At 33.1% G+C, this 20320-nt stretch overlaps 2 protein-coding genes across 2 annotated transcripts; both read right to left on the reverse strand.

The window, feature by feature from the left end:
- Window positions 1–327: 327 nt before the first annotated feature.
- LOC117984531 (facilitated trehalose transporter Tret1-like) lies at window positions 328–4830 on the reverse strand. Its single transcript, XM_034971162.2, has 9 exons — window positions 4541–4830; window positions 4238–4347; window positions 3938–4057; window positions 3702–3857; window positions 3274–3441; window positions 2936–3068; window positions 2451–2680; window positions 1492–1686; window positions 328–631 (listed from the first exon to the last, which is right to left on the reverse strand). Exons 1-9 carry the CDS (start codon window positions 4605–4607, stop codon window positions 371–373), a joined length of 1440 nt encoding a protein of 479 aa, XP_034827053.1. The 5' UTR covers window positions 4608–4830; the 3' UTR covers window positions 328–370.
- A 613-nt stretch (window positions 4831–5443) lies between these two features.
- LOC117984580 (nose resistant to fluoxetine protein 6-like) lies at window positions 5444–11677 on the reverse strand. The gene is made up of 12 exons (XM_034971205.2): window positions 11490–11677; window positions 10923–11226; window positions 10553–10741; window positions 9298–9377; window positions 8965–9161; window positions 8332–8446; window positions 8033–8250; window positions 7632–7928; window positions 7352–7538; window positions 7064–7206; window positions 6006–6114; window positions 5444–5871 (listed from the first exon to the last, which is right to left on the reverse strand). The coding sequence occupies exons 1-12, from the start codon at window positions 11671–11673 to the stop codon at window positions 5765–5767; spliced, it is 2130 nt and encodes a 709-aa protein (XP_034827096.1). The 5' UTR covers window positions 11674–11677; the 3' UTR covers window positions 5444–5764.
- Between the last annotated feature and the right edge of the window lie 8643 nt (window positions 11678–20320).

Consider the following 20320-nt stretch of genomic DNA (forward strand, 5'->3'; position numbering starts at 1 on the left):
ATTCTGGTGGTAGGATGGCTATTTACCACCCTACCGGCAATGCCGTGCCGCCAAGCAATTTAGCGTTCCAGTACGTAGCCGTGTAGAATGCAAAGGGGTATGGGTTTTGTATAAAAAACTACCATACGACTCCCAGGTTAGTCCGCTTCCATCTTAGACTGCATCATCACTTACCAACAGGCGAGATTGCAGCCAACGGCTAACTTGTATCTAAATAAAAACAAAATGTAATAAAACCCTTGGTGAAAAATTCTTTAAAAGAAAAGCCCATCTAGAGAGCAAAATTAAACTGATTAAAAAAAAGGTAAAAGTAACAACCTACCTAAGTACCTACTTACTAATTTTAATAAAAAATAAATCAAATTTATTTTCATTCTACGTATTCGCTAACCAGTTCATTTTGCTGAGATTTCTTCGCACGAAAACACTTATATATTTCAACCAAGCTCTTCCCCTTAGTTTCAGGGATCACGATTACGACGTAGATCGCCATGAAAATGCATACGATTCCGAAGAAGTAAAACGCTACATGAATCCCAATAGAGTTGGCCAACGGTTTGAAGAATAGTAGCTGGAGGAAATCGAAAAATGACGCTACCGACATTGTAATTGCCATGACGGTTCCTCGATACTGAAACAAAAAAAAAAACTTATTTTCATTTCATGTTTTTTGTACATGATATACCACCTACTATTCTTAGTACTAACTTTTGTCTTGATGGTTCGTACCTACCAGCTCAGTAATTTTTTGATTTTAGTTTTACAAAAAAACCCATTTGCTGAATATCAAATTAAAAATTAATTGTTTAGCAATACTTTATGGAAATAGCACAAAACGTGAGCTGCAAAGTCGGGCTGTTTTTTCTATTTACATAAGTGGTAGTGGTAGGTATGCCAGAAATCAATTTCAGTACTTTTAAATCAAGGCCTTATCATTGTATCTCTATCTACATAGTTAAGGCACGCAAGCATCGTCACCTGATTCTTCATTGTTATCTTATCTAAGCTTTTTTTACACGACGTCACCTACCACGCAGGCAGGTGTCATGTTATTGCGCATTATAGATTTTCACATAAAAAACCGGCCAAGTGCGTGGCGGGCCACGCGCAGTAAAGGGTTCCGTAGTCACAATTAACCTCGAAAAACAGATATAACTCCTTAACAAGTGAACCCTACTTAGCCATGATAGTTTTCCTTTAAAATTGATTATATATACTACTACTGTGAATTTGTTCACGTTCCTATATATCTACTACCATTTGGCTGATAAGGGGGGGGGGGGGACACGACGACGACACTTGACTTAAAAATAGCACTTTAAAACATCATATTTCACAAACGGATCTAGAAATCGAAAAATGATGTTCCCACACTCACAGTATTTTTAAAAGACTAAAAAAAAATCATCCCCACTTTACATGTAGGGGAGCTACCCTAAACAAAAATATTTATGAAAATTTTATTTCACCACTTTGTCCCTAAAAACTTACCTTATAAGAAAATATCTCTCCAGCGATAACAATAGAGATGGGCTGCAAGCCGCACGCGTCGCAGAATATGCACACACATAATGTCACAATGGGTATCCAGTTGGGAGTCACTGCACCGTACCCCTTCGCGACGAACCAGGATGCCAGAGCGCACATGCTCAGCCCTGATATCAATGATGTTATTGATAGTATGGGCTGAAATAATCAGAACCTATTTAAGTACTTACATATCTCAATCCTGGTACCTACTGATGTACTTAACTATCCCTGTACGATAAAAAGTTGGGACACAAGGTCTCGTAAGTCCCGCAAATTGCTATTGCGCTGGAAGTATGTTTCATTAATATTTTAACGTCAGCCAAAATAAAAATATACCATCAACTCGAAACTTTAGTCTAGTGCTGACGTCACTAAAATGGCGGTCACGCGCCTTAGGGACTTATACAGCCTACAGATATAGGATCATGGGTAAAAATGTTTGGACGGCTGGCGCAATCCCCCAGCAGTGTTAAAACCTTAACGCGGCGGCATATTTTATTTCATTCATTTTCTAAACTGAGAAAGCATTAGGTAATTCATAGAACGAATCATGAAATCCTGTATCTACAATATCAATTTACAATCGTTTGACATTGCAATATACGTAAAATCAACAGATAATAATTCATATTATTTAGCATCTGTAGGTAAATACAATAATTAATTAAGTATGTTAACCTATCTAAACAGTCTAACCAATAATAATAATAATATGATATAGTTATAACATATCGCTGAACTGTTATAGCTGAGATAGCTTGCATCCTGGAAACGAACATAGGATATTTTTAACCCGGAAAATAAATTAAAGAGTTTCTAAGAAATTTTTAAGAACCAAAATCTGACTTGGGGGATATCCCGACCAAAAGAAACCATGCGGATGATGGCATGTGCATCAGTTAGTAAGCATATTCATGTACCTTTCTTCCAGCCTTTTCTACAATACTAGATGCCAGCATGGACCCAGCAACTTGAACAACTCCAAGCAATATCGCTTGCTGGTTAGGACTCAAGACGAGACTACTGTCAGTAGACGCAATAGCAAAAATTTCTCCAGCGAAGTTTAGAACTGGTACTGCACCGCATACTTCTCGAGCCAGTGTTACTATCAAAGCTATGTAGAACGCTTTTGATAGTATATTATCCTTTACTGAAAAGAAATAAGTAAATTGAGTAGTGTACAAGCAGTCAATTAAACCTTCTAACAATACTAGTAGTAGTAGTAGACTGCATCATCAACTACAATCAGACGTAATAAATAATAATATTATAGTCTAAACACTATTGCAAAAATTGTATTAAAAATACTTTGTAATTCTGAATTTTGGTTAGAGCTATAATACTTTCAAGAGTTAAAATATATTATGCTAGTGCTTTTAAATTCATCGTTAGTATAATTTCTTACTAATTGTTCGAAGCAAAAAACGATTGCTTTCCTTATCATTAATTTGTTCCTTCTTGATAACTTCTAGTTCATTTTTAACCAATTGATCATCTTCACTTTTGCAACGAAGCCAAGCCATAACTCTCACAGCTTCCTGAAAGACAAAAATGTTTAAATATGCCTACATTTTATATTAAAATGTGTATATTAAGTTAGTGTTTACAGTTAAATGTAATTCAACAAAATTAAAAAGAAAACAATTAATTTTTATATTTATTTAATAATTGAAATTAAAAAGATGTAAATTGAAATAATATAGCAACAGATGTTTGTTATTAAAGTTAATATTAGATATTTACCTCAACATTACATCTTTTCATCAAAAAAGAAGGCGAATCTGGCATCATCATGAAAAGAATCAGATGAAATGTTGGTAACGATAAACAGATCCAAAGAACTGTTCGATAACTCAACAGATCCCCAATAACGTAGAGAAATAAGTTGCCAGATGTATGAAACAGAATAACCTGTAACGTAATTTGAAGTAGTGGTAATTACTCAAACTGAGAATAGTAATTTATGCTCGTATTTCACAATAGTTATGACGAAAAACAAGTATCTACTCATTACTGGTAATTCTTAAGCTTTTAAATTAATAAGAATGAAACTAGCGCGAAATAATTCAAAAGAAAAGTGAAGACAAAAAGGCTTCATAGGTACAAGTGCTACTATAGGTACTGTATAGATAATAGTCTCTAGGCAAAACGCTTTACTCACTGAAACTTACCAAGCAACCAAGAGCTCCACGAATGCCATCATCACTGATCTCCTTAGTGTAAATTGGGCATGTTACATAGCACCCTGACATGGTGATACCAACTAAAGCCCGAGCTAGAATGAGAGCCCAAACTTCGAACGATGATAACATAAGAATCCAACTGGCCTTAAAATAGGGAATTTGCAAACGAGTTATAAGAGAAAACACTATTAGCTATGGTAAATATTGTGGTTAATATTACATACAGCTCCAGTAGAAGAGATGAAAATTAAAGTTATTTTTCTTCCAAACGTATCTCCCAAAAATGCCATCAAAAAATTGCCCGGTATGCACGTCAAATATGCGACTGCTGCCATCCATGATACCTACAAAGAATTTAAATATAACTAATATTATAAGGAATTTCGTACAAGTATACAAATAGCTGTACGTACGTACAACATAATATTATGAAAAATTTAAGTTGGAAGCACCGTATAAATATTTCATGGTTGACTGACTAATAATGACTTTAGATATTTTAATTTGTAGTTTAGAGAATTTACCTCAATATCTGTTAACGGTTCTCCTCTTGGAGAATCTTTTGACTGTAATAACAAAGTCATAGGCGACATCCATCCTATACTAGCTCCATATGCGAATACAGGTAAGTTGACTGAAATTCATAATAGAATGAGAAATTAACATGAAAAACTGTATACCTACCTACTAATAACACTTTGATAGCTAGAACTTACTTGAGAGTTCATCCGAAACTTTCATCCGTAGCTTTTTTTTAAACAGAAAAATTCAAACTCTCGTTAGTTTTTATAATGCTGTTGTAACAAAATACATATTTTTTTACTTACTCAGCACCGCACATATTATCTGATTGACCTTGGTTCCTTCCTTAAAAAATCCATAGTACTTCTTCATTTGTCACAAATGATAAACTACCTACTACTCTTGATGAACATGAATACACTTGGTTTGCAGAGTTAACAAAGTAAACGTATGCACTCAGTTAATTAATTCTTTGATTTATGGTCCTTTTGTATTTTGTTAAATAATTTGTTTGTTATGCATTATTCTGTTTACTGACTTCAATTTATCTATTGATAATACACATCTGTATGAAACTGAGGTTTTGACGCTTTTTATTGAGAGTGCCTCTGAGATGCTCTGTTTCTTTTTCTAAGGCTGCCTATAAACGTCCGTCCATATTAAAGAGATTCATACAATTTTAGCTCTATTAAAATAATGATTTACTGTGAGACTTTTGTAAATGAAACGAACATACCTACTTCTAATATTGTATCTAGGTATCATTATTTTATCCAGCTAAAGATGATTACTTTACTTGCTAGGTATCAAGGCCACGTCCGCCTTTCAAAATATTTCAGTAGCTGTAGTTCTTTTTTACAAAAATCAGTAAAGATACATACTTGCTAGAATAGCCAGTTCTTGATCTTGTAACATTGTTAATATTGTATATGCTTATTCCAACAAGCACACAAATTGTTCAAGATCAAATCCATGTATTTGTGTAACTAGATGATTGAAAAATAAACGTTTTATTTATTTATTCATATACTTAAAGAAATTTATCTTTTTTACAAAAATAAATAAAGCTACTTAAAGAAAATAATATACAATTCTTTCAACAAAATTAAAAATATATAAAACTAAAATCTAGCCTGGTAATAAAGAATTAGGGACAACTTAACGATAATAATATTTTTTACCTAAATTGTTTCAAATATCATGGATGGAATAATGTATGGAATTCCTAAGTAATGCGTTGACGATCAATTGATATTAATTGATGTCGTCATAACGACGTCTCTGTAGTTGTTAGCAATTTGTTTTATGTAGTTTAAAAAAATTGACACGAATTGAAACGATGATATTTAATATGACTTTGTTAACAAAATTTATATACAAATGAAAAATACATAATATCTGATGAATTCACATGAAATAGCGATCGCAATAGCCCAGATCTATTTAAGTTAGTAGTGTAAATGATGACCTATATGGTAAACAATAATTTATAATAATACTTTGATATAAGATACACATCGGAAACATAGTCACATATTCGTGACTATGTTTCCGTTTTGGAAAGGAATTTGCACGTTTCCGTTTTGTTTGGTTTTTTCAATTGTTGTCCTCTTATTTGAATTTGGTTTCTTTGAAACTGTAACAAAAAAATAATTGACGTAAATTTAAGTTAAAATATTATGTTGATTCCGAAAAGAGAAATAAGAATTTTGAACAAATTAATTATCTTTGCCTTAACTGTGATGTTATTTTAAAAATATAATTGCTTACCATATTCAAATAGCTTTTTGAAAAGAATAGCGAATGGAGCATCTATGAGTGCCGTTAAGAAAAAAGACACGAACATTGTTAGCCACAGGAAACCGAAAACGTCAAACATCTAAAAGAATAAAAAAATAGGATAAAATTGAAAGAAAAAATGAGTCTATTTCTAATAGCTATAAAATCAATAAATATTATAAAACAAAGTGTACAGTGTGCGTGCCGCTAAAACTCAGAAATGAGTCCCAGTACGATTAAGGTAGTTATACATATAGTTGTGATAGCTCTCTATCTCCCGTCCATGAAGACGGTTCTCGTTTTAACCTGAACGGTGTGCTTTTGAAATATACACGGGTTGGAATTTTTGCCCTAAGGAAGTTTCTAGAAAAGTCAAGAACATTCGAAAGTATTCGAGAGAATTCCACCGAATATCCCAGTATATCCCAGTATAATATTATGTCGTGGGTTCTAGAACATTCTGGAATGTTTTGGAGTGTTCGGGAATAGTCTGGAGGGTTGAAAATATCCCAGATCATTGTAGAACATTCCAGAACATTCCATAACATAATACGATATTTTGTAAAAACAAATAACATTTAAGATTTTGACGAAGGGTAAGTAAGTATACATCCTACTCTACGAGTAGTAGTAAGCCGACGTAACAATTCAACAATTATTGCAAAAACCACACTTACTACGTGGGTGAAGCCGCGGGGCAAAAGCTAGTAAACTTATAAAGTCGACGTAATTAATTTAGATTCATATTATACATAAGCATATGTCATTTGAACAACTAATCAACAAGATGAACTAAAAAGAAGAAATTTTGTTTCAAATATTTAAAACAATAAAAACAGGCATAAAGCAAGAGCAACAAATAAGCAAAGGCAGTCTTATTACTAGAAGCAATGTGTAAGAGATTGCTTCAAGGGATAAGACTGCTTCTGCAATCTTTATGAAATATAATAATGACGGAGGTTGAACAGCAATTTGTGTGTGGGGAACTGTGCAAAATAAATTAAATTCAAATTGAAAGTAAATTAAAAATATTTTAAAATCATACTCACGGCAGATCCAAGAGTGAAGTACACTGGTTGTAAAGTTGTAGAATATACAGCAAACATTATAGACATATGTGTTAAGTACATCGCATAGGAAATGCGAGCGGGAATTTTCCAAATATTTAGAGAAAGAAACCAGTTTATAGGACCTGTAAAAAATATTTTAATTTGAGAAATAGTATTTTTATCCCCTTCAATCATAATCTAACTAAGAGGATTACGATGAGATATATTATTGGTGAATTTAAATTTAGCATAAATTTAATAAATTTATATATTTTAATAACCATTTACCTCCATATCCATTTACACAAGCAAATATAATCCATCCAAGACAAAGCGCCCACAGAGGACGCAAAAAGGAGTCAAACAATCTCTTTATTAATCTATTGTCAAAATCATTTCGACCACCTATGAACTGGCAGTATATAATAAGAAGCAGAAGTAAAATAAAAAATGTTGTGATGAAACTATGAAAGACCTGAAAAAAAGGCAGTGGTTAGAATAAGAGATAAATAAAGATTTAAAAGTTGATATAATGTAATATTGAATAATCAATAATGTTTAAACTTACAAGATGCATTTTCGGCTTCCTATTTCGCCACACGTGAAGCAAATATCCATAAACTAATCCAACGAAAAAGGTTGGAGCGCGTGTCAAGATGTTAACATAGTAGTAAACGTAATGGTTATCTTCTAATGCTTCCTTTGTAAATATATATATTGTTGAAGCTGCTAGAGATGCAACTACAGCAGTTGTAACAGCTGTCCACGCTGTAGCTCTAGATCTTCCAAGAACCCAAAATAATACTATTGGTGACAATATGTGAAGTTGTACGTCAATAGCCAGGTACCATGTTACGCCCAGGCACTGAAAATCATAATATTTAATTTAATTTATAGTTCAGTTTTGTAGTAAAATATAAATGTAATGTGATGACCTCACGTAGTACAAAATATAGACGAAATGCTTACTGCTTCTCGTGGGTTGATAAAATTTTGCAAGTGCAGCAAAGTGGTCCACCAAAAGTTACGGCATTTGTGCACATTATTAAACATAAACGCAGGCCATAATGGACCATCTGCTATACGATTAGAGAATGATGCTTCATAAAGCACGACAGCTGCCAATACAGGAAACATACGTAAAAGCCGATTCAAATAAAAAAATGGCAGATTTCTTATCAATTGTCCTGGAATTGAAACGATGAATATTAATACTGATATAAAATATAAAGTTAATATTTATTTATTTGAATATAGTACATACATACTTCCCGTAAGCTTTTTCGCTGATATAAAAACGAGAAGTAAACCACTCAGTAAGAAAAAAGTATCGACTGTTAGAGTAGCTGTCATTACCCAAATTGATTCATATTGTTGAGACCACTAAAACAAATTATTAATGTAAAATATAATAAAATAAAGCAATATAGGGAGCTTTTTCCAGCAATTTTATTTGTGCAGAGAGAGGTTTTTAAACATCTATATGAACCCTTTATTTTCCCAAGATAAAAGTATACATTTCTATTTTAAGGATGCAAGCTATTTCTTAGCATTGACTTATATTACTTCGAATGGACAGGGCCATTGAACAAATAAAATGGCACCGACTCATTGGTGCTTTAGCACCAATGCAACCTCAGTGATGTCTGGATTTCAAACGGGTCGTTCATTAGTATCTAAGAGGTGGCGCTGATTTATTTGGTTCCAAAACCGTAAAAAATTTTGTTCGCTTGGGCATATCTTGTCCTTTATATCGATGTTTCTGTGTCAAATTTTGGCTAAAAAGCGCGACTCAGAAGTTTATCCATAAAAAAAGTTACCAGAGAAACACTCTTTCACTTTATTACACTAAAGTATGAATTTAGTTGGTAAATAAAACTCTGAAAATGAAGAAAACTTACCTCAACAGAGTAAATCACATTGGCAGGGATAAAGCTAATGATAAAGAAGACATGACCAACAATCACCCAGAAAATGGCCAAAGAACGGATGCCGTCCAAACATTGTATGTTATTAGGATCCGTTTTTATAGCTAAAAGGCGACGACAGTTTGTCAAAGCGGAAAAGGAAATGAAGATTTCATTTGTTTTTTTTGGATCTGTAGAGACAAATAAATTATTCTTTATTTTCTGACTTTGAGCTTAATACTAACGAAAACTTAAACATTAGGTACCTACTTAATTTTACTAATTTAATATTTAATTAGAAACGACTGTTATAGAAATTGTACCCACCTTTTTTACAAATAATGTTATAATAAACATCATAAGAAGTACTTAAGACTGTCAAAATTCCAAGAATCGAAAATATTATCCTGAAAAAGTTAAATTTATTAGATTGTCAATAAAAAACAATATGGCAATCAGCACAAAAATGAAATATTATAGGCTTAGTAAAAGACAATAAACCTCAGAAGCTGGTCTATCAAAAACCCTATCAAGGATTACGATAAGAGAAATCAAAAGAATCTATGTAACAACAAATACGTCGTTTGTATTTCTAGATGAACAATGATAAATTAAGTTCAAAGTACATTTTGTTATTTTAATTGATGGCAAATTAGCTTTTGCCTGCGATCTCACCCGGTGATAAGTGATGATGCAGTTTGAGATGGAAGTGGGCTAACCTAGAAGGGGAATAGCAGTTATATTACACCCATATCGGACTGAAAGTAAATAGATTCTCGTATTGACTTGAGTGTCTTAAAAACTCTTGCATTTCGAATTAAGTGATCCTAGTCGAAATGCAGTTAGTTCTTTCTATGTTCATTTCTTCCAAATTATAATATGACGCCTTTACTTATCAAATATTATTATAAATTGCATTAGGTTACTTTTTGTCACACGCAACAAAAAAGACCAGTTTCTCTGTAATCAATTCTTCAATACTGATATTATAAAATTAAAAGTGTGTCTGTCTGTCTGCTAGCCGTTCACAGCCCATCCGTTCTACCGATTAAGACGAAATTTGGTACAGAGATAACTTGCATCCCCGGGAAGGACAAAGGCTTTTATCCCGGAAAAACAAAGAGTTCCCACGGGATTTTTGAAAACCTAAATCCACGCGGACGAAGTTGGCATCTTCTAGTTGTCTATACAAATCAATATGCCAATCAGCACAAAAATGAAATATTATAGGCTTAATAACAAACAATAAATCTCAGAAGCTGGTTTAACAAAAACCTTATCAAGGATTACGATAAGAGAAATCAAAAGAATCTATGTAACAACAAATTACGTCGTTAATAATATAATATTTCTGGATGAATAATAATAAATTAATTTAAGTCCAAAGTACATTTTGTGATTTTAATCGATAGCAAGTTAGCCCTTAACCGCGATTTCATATAATGTACCTATATTGTTAAAAATATCTGAAGATCTCTGTGTAGCTACTCATATTTAAATTAATCATGGATGCAAAATTATATCACGAAGAAAAGAAAATGTGACTAAAACTTTTTTGGGTAGGTGAATTTACTGAACTTACACTGCTATGTAATCAACTGGTGCCCATGGTTTGTCATTTGGTAGTCGACAATAACTATCTTCATATTCAAAGCCTACGGCTGTTAGATTAAATAAAAGTCCAGTTATAGCTTCTTCTGTCGTACAAACTTTAGGTACACATAGTGCCAAATTAAACTGGAGTCCGGACAAAGGACTTTCTTGATCTCTTCTGTAACGTAAATGTAAATCAAAAATAAACCTAACTAATATTCTCAATATAATATATTTATGGTAATATTGATACTAAGAAATCAATTAATAGAGATAATAATATATTATTTATTTAAGTCTGGTTACCTTAGATAAATATTAAAGTAGGCCAATGTTCTTATTACAATAATTAATCTTACCGAAAATCTGCAAATTCACCACCGAATGTGGATCTTAATTTTTTGATATTACTGTTGTATTCCACAAGTTTTTTAATTGTTCTGCTGTCTAAACGTAATTCTCCTGGATCAAAATTAGACTTTTTTACAGATGAAGTTTCTAGTTGTACATTTTGATTCATTGGAACCCTAATCATGCAAAACTTTCCTTCTATTGACATATCGTTCACATTTTCATGTATACCAAGACATTGTAGATAATTTCCTAAGTCTACTAAGTTTCCTTGTAAAATTCCTCTTGGTACTCTCATTCCAGCATCAAGGACTGTAAAAACATAGCAGAAGCTTAGTTTTATATTCTTGTTACATTAAAAAAAAATTTAAATGTATGTTAATATAACAAGAAGTTATTAATTTTATTTATTAGTATTAATATTAATTAACAAAAGATTAGTTTTTGTAAAAGTTAAGTAGTAATTACTACTAAGTTGATTGCGGGCAATTTTATTTATTGAAATATTTTTGATAACTTAATTACATGTATTTTTTTTTGAATCTGCTTGGTTATTAATTTTTGATATAACTTACATTCAGCCCTTAGTATGGTATTATTTTGCCGAATATATTCCAGTTGCCTCTGACATTCTTGCGAATCTAATACTCTTTCAAATAAATCTGTATCTAACGGAAACTTAATATTGCCATCTAAATATAACTTCGCACATGTTTTTGAACAAATTATAGTTAACACCAACAATAATATGTTTTTCATTTTAAGAACTACTAAAACGCGTTCGTTATTGAACTGTCAATAGTTAATTGATCTTTTTATTTCTATGATACCTAATCTGATAAGAAAAAGGGAACAATCCGTTTAGACTATCTAATATCCTACGTTATTAATTTGTAGGCCTTTGATTTAAAATTTGACTACTAGTGATTACGGCCGATTGCTGTAGCTTATATAATTCCTGTTTTACTTAACTTATGTCTGATAGTCTCTTATCAATTTAATTATTCTTCACGCTAACTCTAATAGAGAAGGAGCCAGCGCATCCTTCGTTATTTTATAAAAGTTAAATGTTTCTCTGCGTATTTTCCCCAACACTGGGAGGAACGTTAGTTTGAATGTTTGTTTGGATCATGCTGGTTGTCAAAGATTACAGGTAATAAAGCTGTAAAAACTAAAAATCTTACGTCAAAGTATAAAGTCAATTTTTCTTATATTTTTTTCAGAATAATCTTAGAAATCACGCCATTCATTACCAGACAGTATCTTGGTAACCCCCTGCCAGACACCATTAAACTTTTAAACTTTAAAAGTTTAAACTTTAAGGGTGTCTGGGAGGTGGTTGCTATGGTACTTAGAGTCTGGCAATGCATGACGTGATTTCTAATAGGTACCTACTATTCCGAAGAAAAAAATTTACTTTATACTTTGACGTAGAATTTTTACACCTTTATTAAGTACCTGTATTCTCCCAAAGCCACCATGATCCAAACAAACGTTCGGGAGGAAGGAGTATTGGGGGCATGGACAATATGCAGAGAAACTTTCAGCTTATAACAAAGGTCTGGCACGCACTGGCTCTTAGTCCATATCCATAAGAAGCTAAAATTTTTTTTGCGAATCGATTACTATCTGACCTAGTACCAGTTATTGTTATACAGGATGCCATTTTGATAGTAGTTAGTGATACGAGTAAGTTAAACTTTTTAAGATAGAAGAAATTGATCTATGGAAACTAAGAATCAACCTTAATGAAAGTAAAAACTACAATTAAAAATTTACATAAAAAACCCTTTGATGTTATTCGGCAAATTTAAAAAAAATGTCTATCAATTACCACAATAATATTAGGAACTTTTTGGAAAAGTGCGGAATCGATTTCTAATCTAAAAACGTTAGAATGTAGTTTATGACATGCTTATTATTTATTTTAAAGGTCCATAGGATTACCATTTTTTTTTTTTTTTTTTAAGTTTATTAATAGTTTATTTGTTTCCATCTTCAAGTAATTATTAAATAATAAAAGTAAAAAAAAAAAAAAAAAAAGAATGTAGTTTATTGTTTCCTATACTATAATCGACACCATGGTTCCTTTTGGGTTCCTTATACCAAATTCGTCTATCTCTAGTTAACTTATTCCCACAACTTCGTTCACGTGAATTTACGATTCTAAAGATCCTGTCCTTGCTGTCGAAGTGGCAATAGGCAGGGCACATAGTTCGTACAACCGCTAGACGTTGGGGTCCCAAGGTGCTGGAATGGCAACCTCGCACCGGAAGACGCAGCGTTGGAAGACCCCCCACTAGGTGGACGGACGACATCAGACGAGTCGCAGGGAGCCGCTGGATCCAGGCGGCGCAAGACCGTGGCGTGTGGAAGTCCCTACAAGAGACCTATGTCCAGCAGTGGACGTCTATTGGTTGATGATGATGATGAAAGATCCTGTTGGAATTTCTCAAAATCCTTCCTCAGTAGTGTAGTGAGGTGCACTCACTACACTACTCAAGGAATAATAATTATTGGTCTAAGATTCCGCTATAGAACGACCTTCACCGAACTGGTTAATGGATGAAACGTATTTTATATTCAATTTAATATGTCAACAAATGTATTGCATATGGGTTGCCTAAAAAATTTCAGTCCAGTAATTATGATTAATTAATAATTTAAACATTTTTTTTTTTTAAATCATTTCACCGGTTCGTTTAACTGACAAATTCCATACCAATCGAAAGTATGAAGCCCATAGAATATGCAAACATTTTATTTATTTTTTCCCCGGGTAGGCAAGTACAAACAGGTAAATGTATACTAGGTAGTAACTTGCACCACGGTTAAGTGAAAATAAACAGTATTTCATCAACCTAACGTTTGCATATTCTTTGGGCTTCATACTTTCGATTGGTATGGAATTCGTGAAATGATTAAAAAAAATATTTTTTTTTATTATTAATGAATCATCCTGGACTTAAATTTTTTAGGCAACCCATATGCAATATATTTATTGACATATTAAATTGAATATAAAATACGTTTCATCCATTAACCAGCTCGGTGAAGGTCGTTCTATAGCGGGATCCTATACTATATGTATGTCATCCAAATTTCAAATCTTTCACAGATTTAGGCTATATAATAAATGAAATATAATCTAATAGTTAAAATTTTGCTTCACTGACCCGTCTCAAAAGAACAGCCTGTATAATAACAAGTATATGATAAAAATATGTCTGTTGCTAGATAATAATTCCATGCAGATAATGCATCCAATTCTTTGTCCAAAGCTAGCAACTATTATATCAAGTATCAACCAGACCATCTGTCTGTCTATCTGTTCACTTGTCACAATAAAACTGCTAAAGGAATTTGAATGCAACTTAGCGTACTTATACCTGTTAATACTTTGGATTTACATTTTAATGTATTATATTATCCCGAAAAAAATAATGTGATTTTCAGAAAATCATTTATTGGATCTCTCTGACTGACATTACATTATTGTATGTTAATTATGAAGGTAGATTCGAAAAAAATATTAGTCAAAATCATGCATGTAGATTGTGTAGGTAGACGATTTGTGACTACGATAATATTATGTTATCACTGTAATAATAGCAGTAATATGCCAGGTGTTGATTAAAAAAAATTGGTCACTTAATATAAGAGAATTGACTGTATGGAGGTGGTAATGTTCCACAAAAAAGCCTTAACCTAACTCATTAAAAGGATAATATTATTATTATCATTATTTTATTCGTGTTTTTCATCATTCATTTCATCATTTTTTTATAATATTCCTTGAAGTACGAGGATGGTTCTTACGGAGAAAAATAAAATAAAAATAAAGAATCGACTGTTAGGCGGTACGAAGTTCGCCGGGGCTGCGGGTAGTATTATAAAATAATGTTAAGTTTACTTGAAAATATTTAATAAATAGTAAAGTATCTTGCTGGTGAGAGCGCTTTTTTGACACCTGATAGATATATTATGAACTCTGCATCTCTATGGTCAGTATACACAGTAGCAATTATCTAATGTAATTGTGTATAGTAAGTGATTAGATTTTTTTATCAAAACGTTTCATATTTTTGTCACACATTTAAAAAGTCTATAAAAAGTACTTATTATATCAAAAAAATAATTATTGTTCTATTGGAGATTACGGAAATGTTAAAACAGCGTAGATTTGAGTCAGTGGGCTGAAATTATGAGCATGGCAATATTTCAAATTAAATTTTCAAAAAGGAAACTGCCGAATTTTTTCCTGTTTTTTTTGGTAAAAGGGCATACTGAACCAGTGCACACTGGTAGATTCATTAGACGATTCGTTAGCACTTGTGAAGTTCGTTTCAATAAAAATAAATAAATTAGCTGTCCACTTTTACCCTGTTTTTATCTTTATTGTAAATGTTTTTGGGTACAAATCAAATTAAATTAAATTAAAATAAAATCATGTTACAGTACCCGGCAGGAAATATTGTACATCGACCTTTAGAAAGAGATAGCGGTTTCGTAGTGTTGTTTCTGTCGTTGAAATCGACAAAACATTACATAGACCGTATCAGAGACAGAGAACGCTCTATGAAGCCGAAATCTCTTTCTAAAGGTTGACAATATTTCCTGCCGGATACTGTATATTATTTTTGGTTCAATGCCACGCTGGCTAGTTTAGATAGTCAGCGCACCGAAATATCCATAATGACTATATCCGTAGTCCAAGAGCCAAAGTTGCTGCAGTGGCAGTGGGCAGGCCATGTCTGTTATACTGTTGTCTGTAATGGACGCTGGAGTACACGTATTCTAGAATAGAGAGCACGTGCCGGTAAGTAGAGTGATAATCTCCAACCCCAAAGACCTTAAGAATAGAAGATAGAAGAAGGAGTAAGTATACCCATCCACCAGCAATGGCCTCACGCCGGCTGATGGTGATGATAGGTAGGTAGTTCTTATACTTACCTACAATAATTATTATTAATCTTATCAAAGGACAATATTGAACGTTTGCTTTGTTATATTAATAAACTACAGTTGAAATCAAACCAAACAAATAGGATTGGATTTTAAGTGGAAGATTCCTAAACAAGTTAAATTACATGAAATGTAGGCTGAATGTAAGAGAGTATATTATATTATACCTAAGTATTAAACAAAAAATGAAAAAAAAAATGGTCTGAAGTCAAATAAATATATCAAATTGCAACAAAATTAATCTAAAGCATGGTAATCCTAATCCTAATCCTAATAATATTATAAATATGAAAGTGTGAGTTCCCGCGCGATTTTGAAAAATGCAATCATCTAGTTTTCACATAATTTATTGCAATCCATACTCCATACTTTAATATTATAAATGCGAAAGTGTGTCTGTCTGTCTGTCTGCTAGCTTTTCACGGCTCAACCGTTCAACCGATTTTAACGAAATTTGGTACAGAGATAGCTTGCATCCCGCGGAAAGACATAGGCTACTTTTTATCCCGGAAAATTAAAGAGTTCCCTCGGAATTTTCAAAAACCTAGTCGCGGGCATCATCTAGTTTGTAATAATTGCGACAGGATTTTTCTTCGACACTAATTTAGCGTCCAGTTATAAAATAAGCAGCTGCTATACTTAAGTATTTTGTGGTTGAGTCATAAAAAGAATTCATTTCTTTCCCTTCCGGAGTATTTTGTATATTTATCACTCCTTCACCTAAACATTTGCAACTTGAACAAATGTTTTGCTGCTAAAATATTATAAGGCGTGACGCCAACCATGCAGCTATGAATCAGCATAGCTTGCAAGCCAAGTCACTATCATCATCACGATCAACCCATCACCGGCTCACTACTGAGAACGGGGCTCATCTCATTTTAACTCTGTCTTAAGTCTAAGCTAAATCAGATTCACCCTTAGACTGCATCATCTGAATCCGCTTCCCAAACCGGTGATAAAGTATTGACATGCTATCATAGTAAGTGGCATCCAACAATAAATAAATGAATCCAATTCTATTATACCTATTCAAAATAATATAAAAGGACAGGGTGACTGACTGATTGACTGATCTATCAACGCACAGCTCAAACTACTGGACGGATCGGGCTGAAATTTGGCATTTAGATAGCTATAATATTCAACCCCTAAGGGGGGGAAATAGGAGTTTGAAATTTGTGTAGTCCACGCAGATGAAGTCGCGAGCATAAGCTAGTATTCAATATACCTACTTACTCATAACTGTTTGATATGGCCTAAGATCCGTAATCTAAATATCTACCCTCATCTGTTATTTTAATCGTGATAGAGAATATCATGGTAGATTTATTGATACATCGCGGATAGGTTGCCTAGCGAAATCATATTTAAAAAAATAATATTTTCGATCAACTTCCCTAATTTATGAAATTCGAGAATCAGCTAAGATATCTCTCACCTGATTTCATCAGAAAAACAAAAACAGAAAAATGTATATCTTAAATCTAGGCAACCATGGATTTAAAAACTTTTTGATTAGGCAACCTAAAACGGTTGGATTGGGCATAAAATTATCTTTAATTTGATAGAAATTCGATTTAAAACAGATGACTTAGCTGTTTGTACCTGGCGACCCCAGTTGCGCAGAGGGGAAAGTAGGCAACCTTTAATTTTCAACTCCTTAGGGTATATTCTCTCAGCTGATTCTTGACTTTCATACATAATTAAACTGGGAAGTTGATCGAAAACTGTTTTTAATTTATTGTTTAACATCATCCGCACGTGATTTATTTAGCTAGGCAACCTATTCGCGTTGTATCAATCTATTTTTTTTAAATACAAATAGCGAGCAATAATGCAGACTAGCAGCTCGATTGCGGCAGAATGACAGCTACAATGTCACGATAGCAATCATCCCTGATGCTCGGTCACTATTGGCAAACAATATATTGTTGCAACAAGAATACCAAAAATTCAGCCAATCACAACGTTTGTGATTGTAATAATGATTGATGCAGTTTTCTCGCAATCGAGCAGCTGATGTTAAGTGATTACCAGCGCCCATTGAACATTTGCAGCACCAGAGGAACAGCCGATGTCCTAGTAAGGCGATTTGTCTTGTATGAGTATTCGTATATATGTAATTCGGCATGAACTAGGATTTAAGGCATGAATTAAAACTCTATGATATTTTAACCATAGAAATAGGAAGTACTAGTACGTATACCTACGAAGTCGGTACTTAAGTACCTACTAATAATTCCATGTAAGTAATTACCGGGCTCCTAAGATACTGGATCTCCTAGTTTAGGAGCCTGGACTCCATTTAAGTCAAATGTACAAAATTTAGTAATAAATAAATATTCATTAATTCAAATATTCATTCAACCTATCTTTTGGACGACTTGATCATAAAGAATTTACAAAAAAATTATACAAATAAAAAATCAACGCTTATGAATTCATTTAATAAATAGCAATCACATAGTCCAACAAATCTTAGTAAATAAATGATACGTTTATCGTAAACAATAATTATAATCTGCTGACCATGTCACATCAGTCAAAAAAGCTGTGATAGCCTACTGGTTAGGACATCCGCCTTTTAATCGAAGGTCGGGGGTTCGATCCCGACCTCTAAGTTTTCGGAGTTATGTGCGTTTTAAGTAATTAAATATCACTTGTTTTAACGGTGAAGGAAAACATCGTGAGGAAACCTGCATGCCTGAGAGTTCTGTGTAATGTTCTCAAAGGTGTGTGAAATCTACCAATCCTTACATGCCCAGCGTGGTAGACTATGTCCAAAACCCTTCTCACTCTGAGAGGAGATCTGTGCTCTAGTGAGCCGGCGCGGCGATGGATTGATCATGATGATGATGATGACCTTGTCACATGTTTGCCATATTTGTGACTGTGTTTCCATTTTGGACAGGATTTTGCACGTTTTCGTTTGGATTACTTTGTTCAATAGTTGTCTTCTTCTTTAAATCTGGTTTCTTCGAAACTATAACAGAAAATTCATCAACGTTATTTTATGATAAATATAGATATTAATTTAGAAAAGATATACAAGAGTTTTGAACAAACAAATCATCTATTTATGGACTCGAGTGTGATGTTATTTAAAAAAAATCAAATGCTTACCATATTCAAATAACTTTTTGAAAAGAATAGCGAATGGAGCGTCTATGAGCGCCGTTAAGAAAAAAGACACGAATATTGTTAGCCACAGGAAACCGAAAGCGTCAGACATCTAAAACAATGAAAAAATAGAATAAAATAGTTGAAAAAAACTGTAAGTCTCTTAAAAAAACCTTATAAAATTGATGTAATCTAAATAATATTATATAAAAGCAAAATACCACTCACTCACTCACTGGCTGACTGACTAATCACGAAATCTCATGAACTATAAAGCCTACAAACTTGAAATTTGGAAGGTAGGTTCTTTCTAGGACGTAGGTGTCAGCTAAGAAACGGTTTTGAAAAATTCCCCCCCTAAGGGAGCAAAATGGGGGGAAGTTAGAGACGTGAAAATCGACATTTAGGTTATTAACTTTAAATAATAAAAATCCGTATTAGTCAATTTGGGAAATTGCCCCCTTAGGAGTGGTAAAATAGGGGGGAAATGTTTTTATAGAAAAGTTTTAACTATTGTTATTTTTACTTGAAATTTGAAACGTAGGTTCTTTCTAGGAGGTAGGTATCAGAGAAAGTAGATATATATTTTAAAAAATCATACTTACAGCAGATCCAACTGTGAAGTACACTGGTTGTAATGTTGTCGAATATACAGCAAACATTATGGACATATGTCGACACCTCCCACGTAAGTTGTTGTATCCCCAAAACCGCAACTTTTCAGTAGAGCGTTTTAAAGATACAAATTGAAATTAAAGCTTCATTTTTCAATATTTTTTTGTGAAATTCGGTATATGGTTATAATTTACAGTACTTTTAACTATTCTGAAAAATATTTAATAAAAATACTTCAAATTTCTGAGATTTTGTTCATACAACATTTTACGTGGTGGTTTATCTTTGGAAAATGTTGTATGTGATACTTACAACAACTTACAGGGGAAAACAAGGACTGTGTGTCATTGTATGTGTTAATTACAACGGTGTACGTTGCTTAAATTATAAAAATAGTATTGTATGTGTGATACTATTCATCATTTTCAACAAATAGAAGTCTTCTGCTGGACATAGGTCTCTTGTAGGGACTTTCAGTCACCACGCTCTTGCGTCTCCTGAATCCAGCGGCTCCCTGAGACTCATTCGATGTCATTTGTATACATAGTGTGGGTCTGCCAACGCTGCGCTTTCTGGTGTGAGGTTCAAGTACTTTAGGACCCCAACGTCTAATGAGTCCTTTGAATTATGTGCCCCGGCCATTGCCACTTCAGCTTCCCAAACCGTTCATGTCAGGTACTCTGGCTTTTGGACAAACATCCTC

This window comes from Maniola hyperantus, chromosome 8 (genome assembly GCF_902806685.2).
Source record: "Maniola hyperantus chromosome 8, iAphHyp1.2, whole genome shotgun sequence".
In the NCBI taxonomy this organism is placed as follows: Eukaryota; Metazoa; Arthropoda; class Insecta; order Lepidoptera; family Nymphalidae; genus Maniola; species Maniola hyperantus.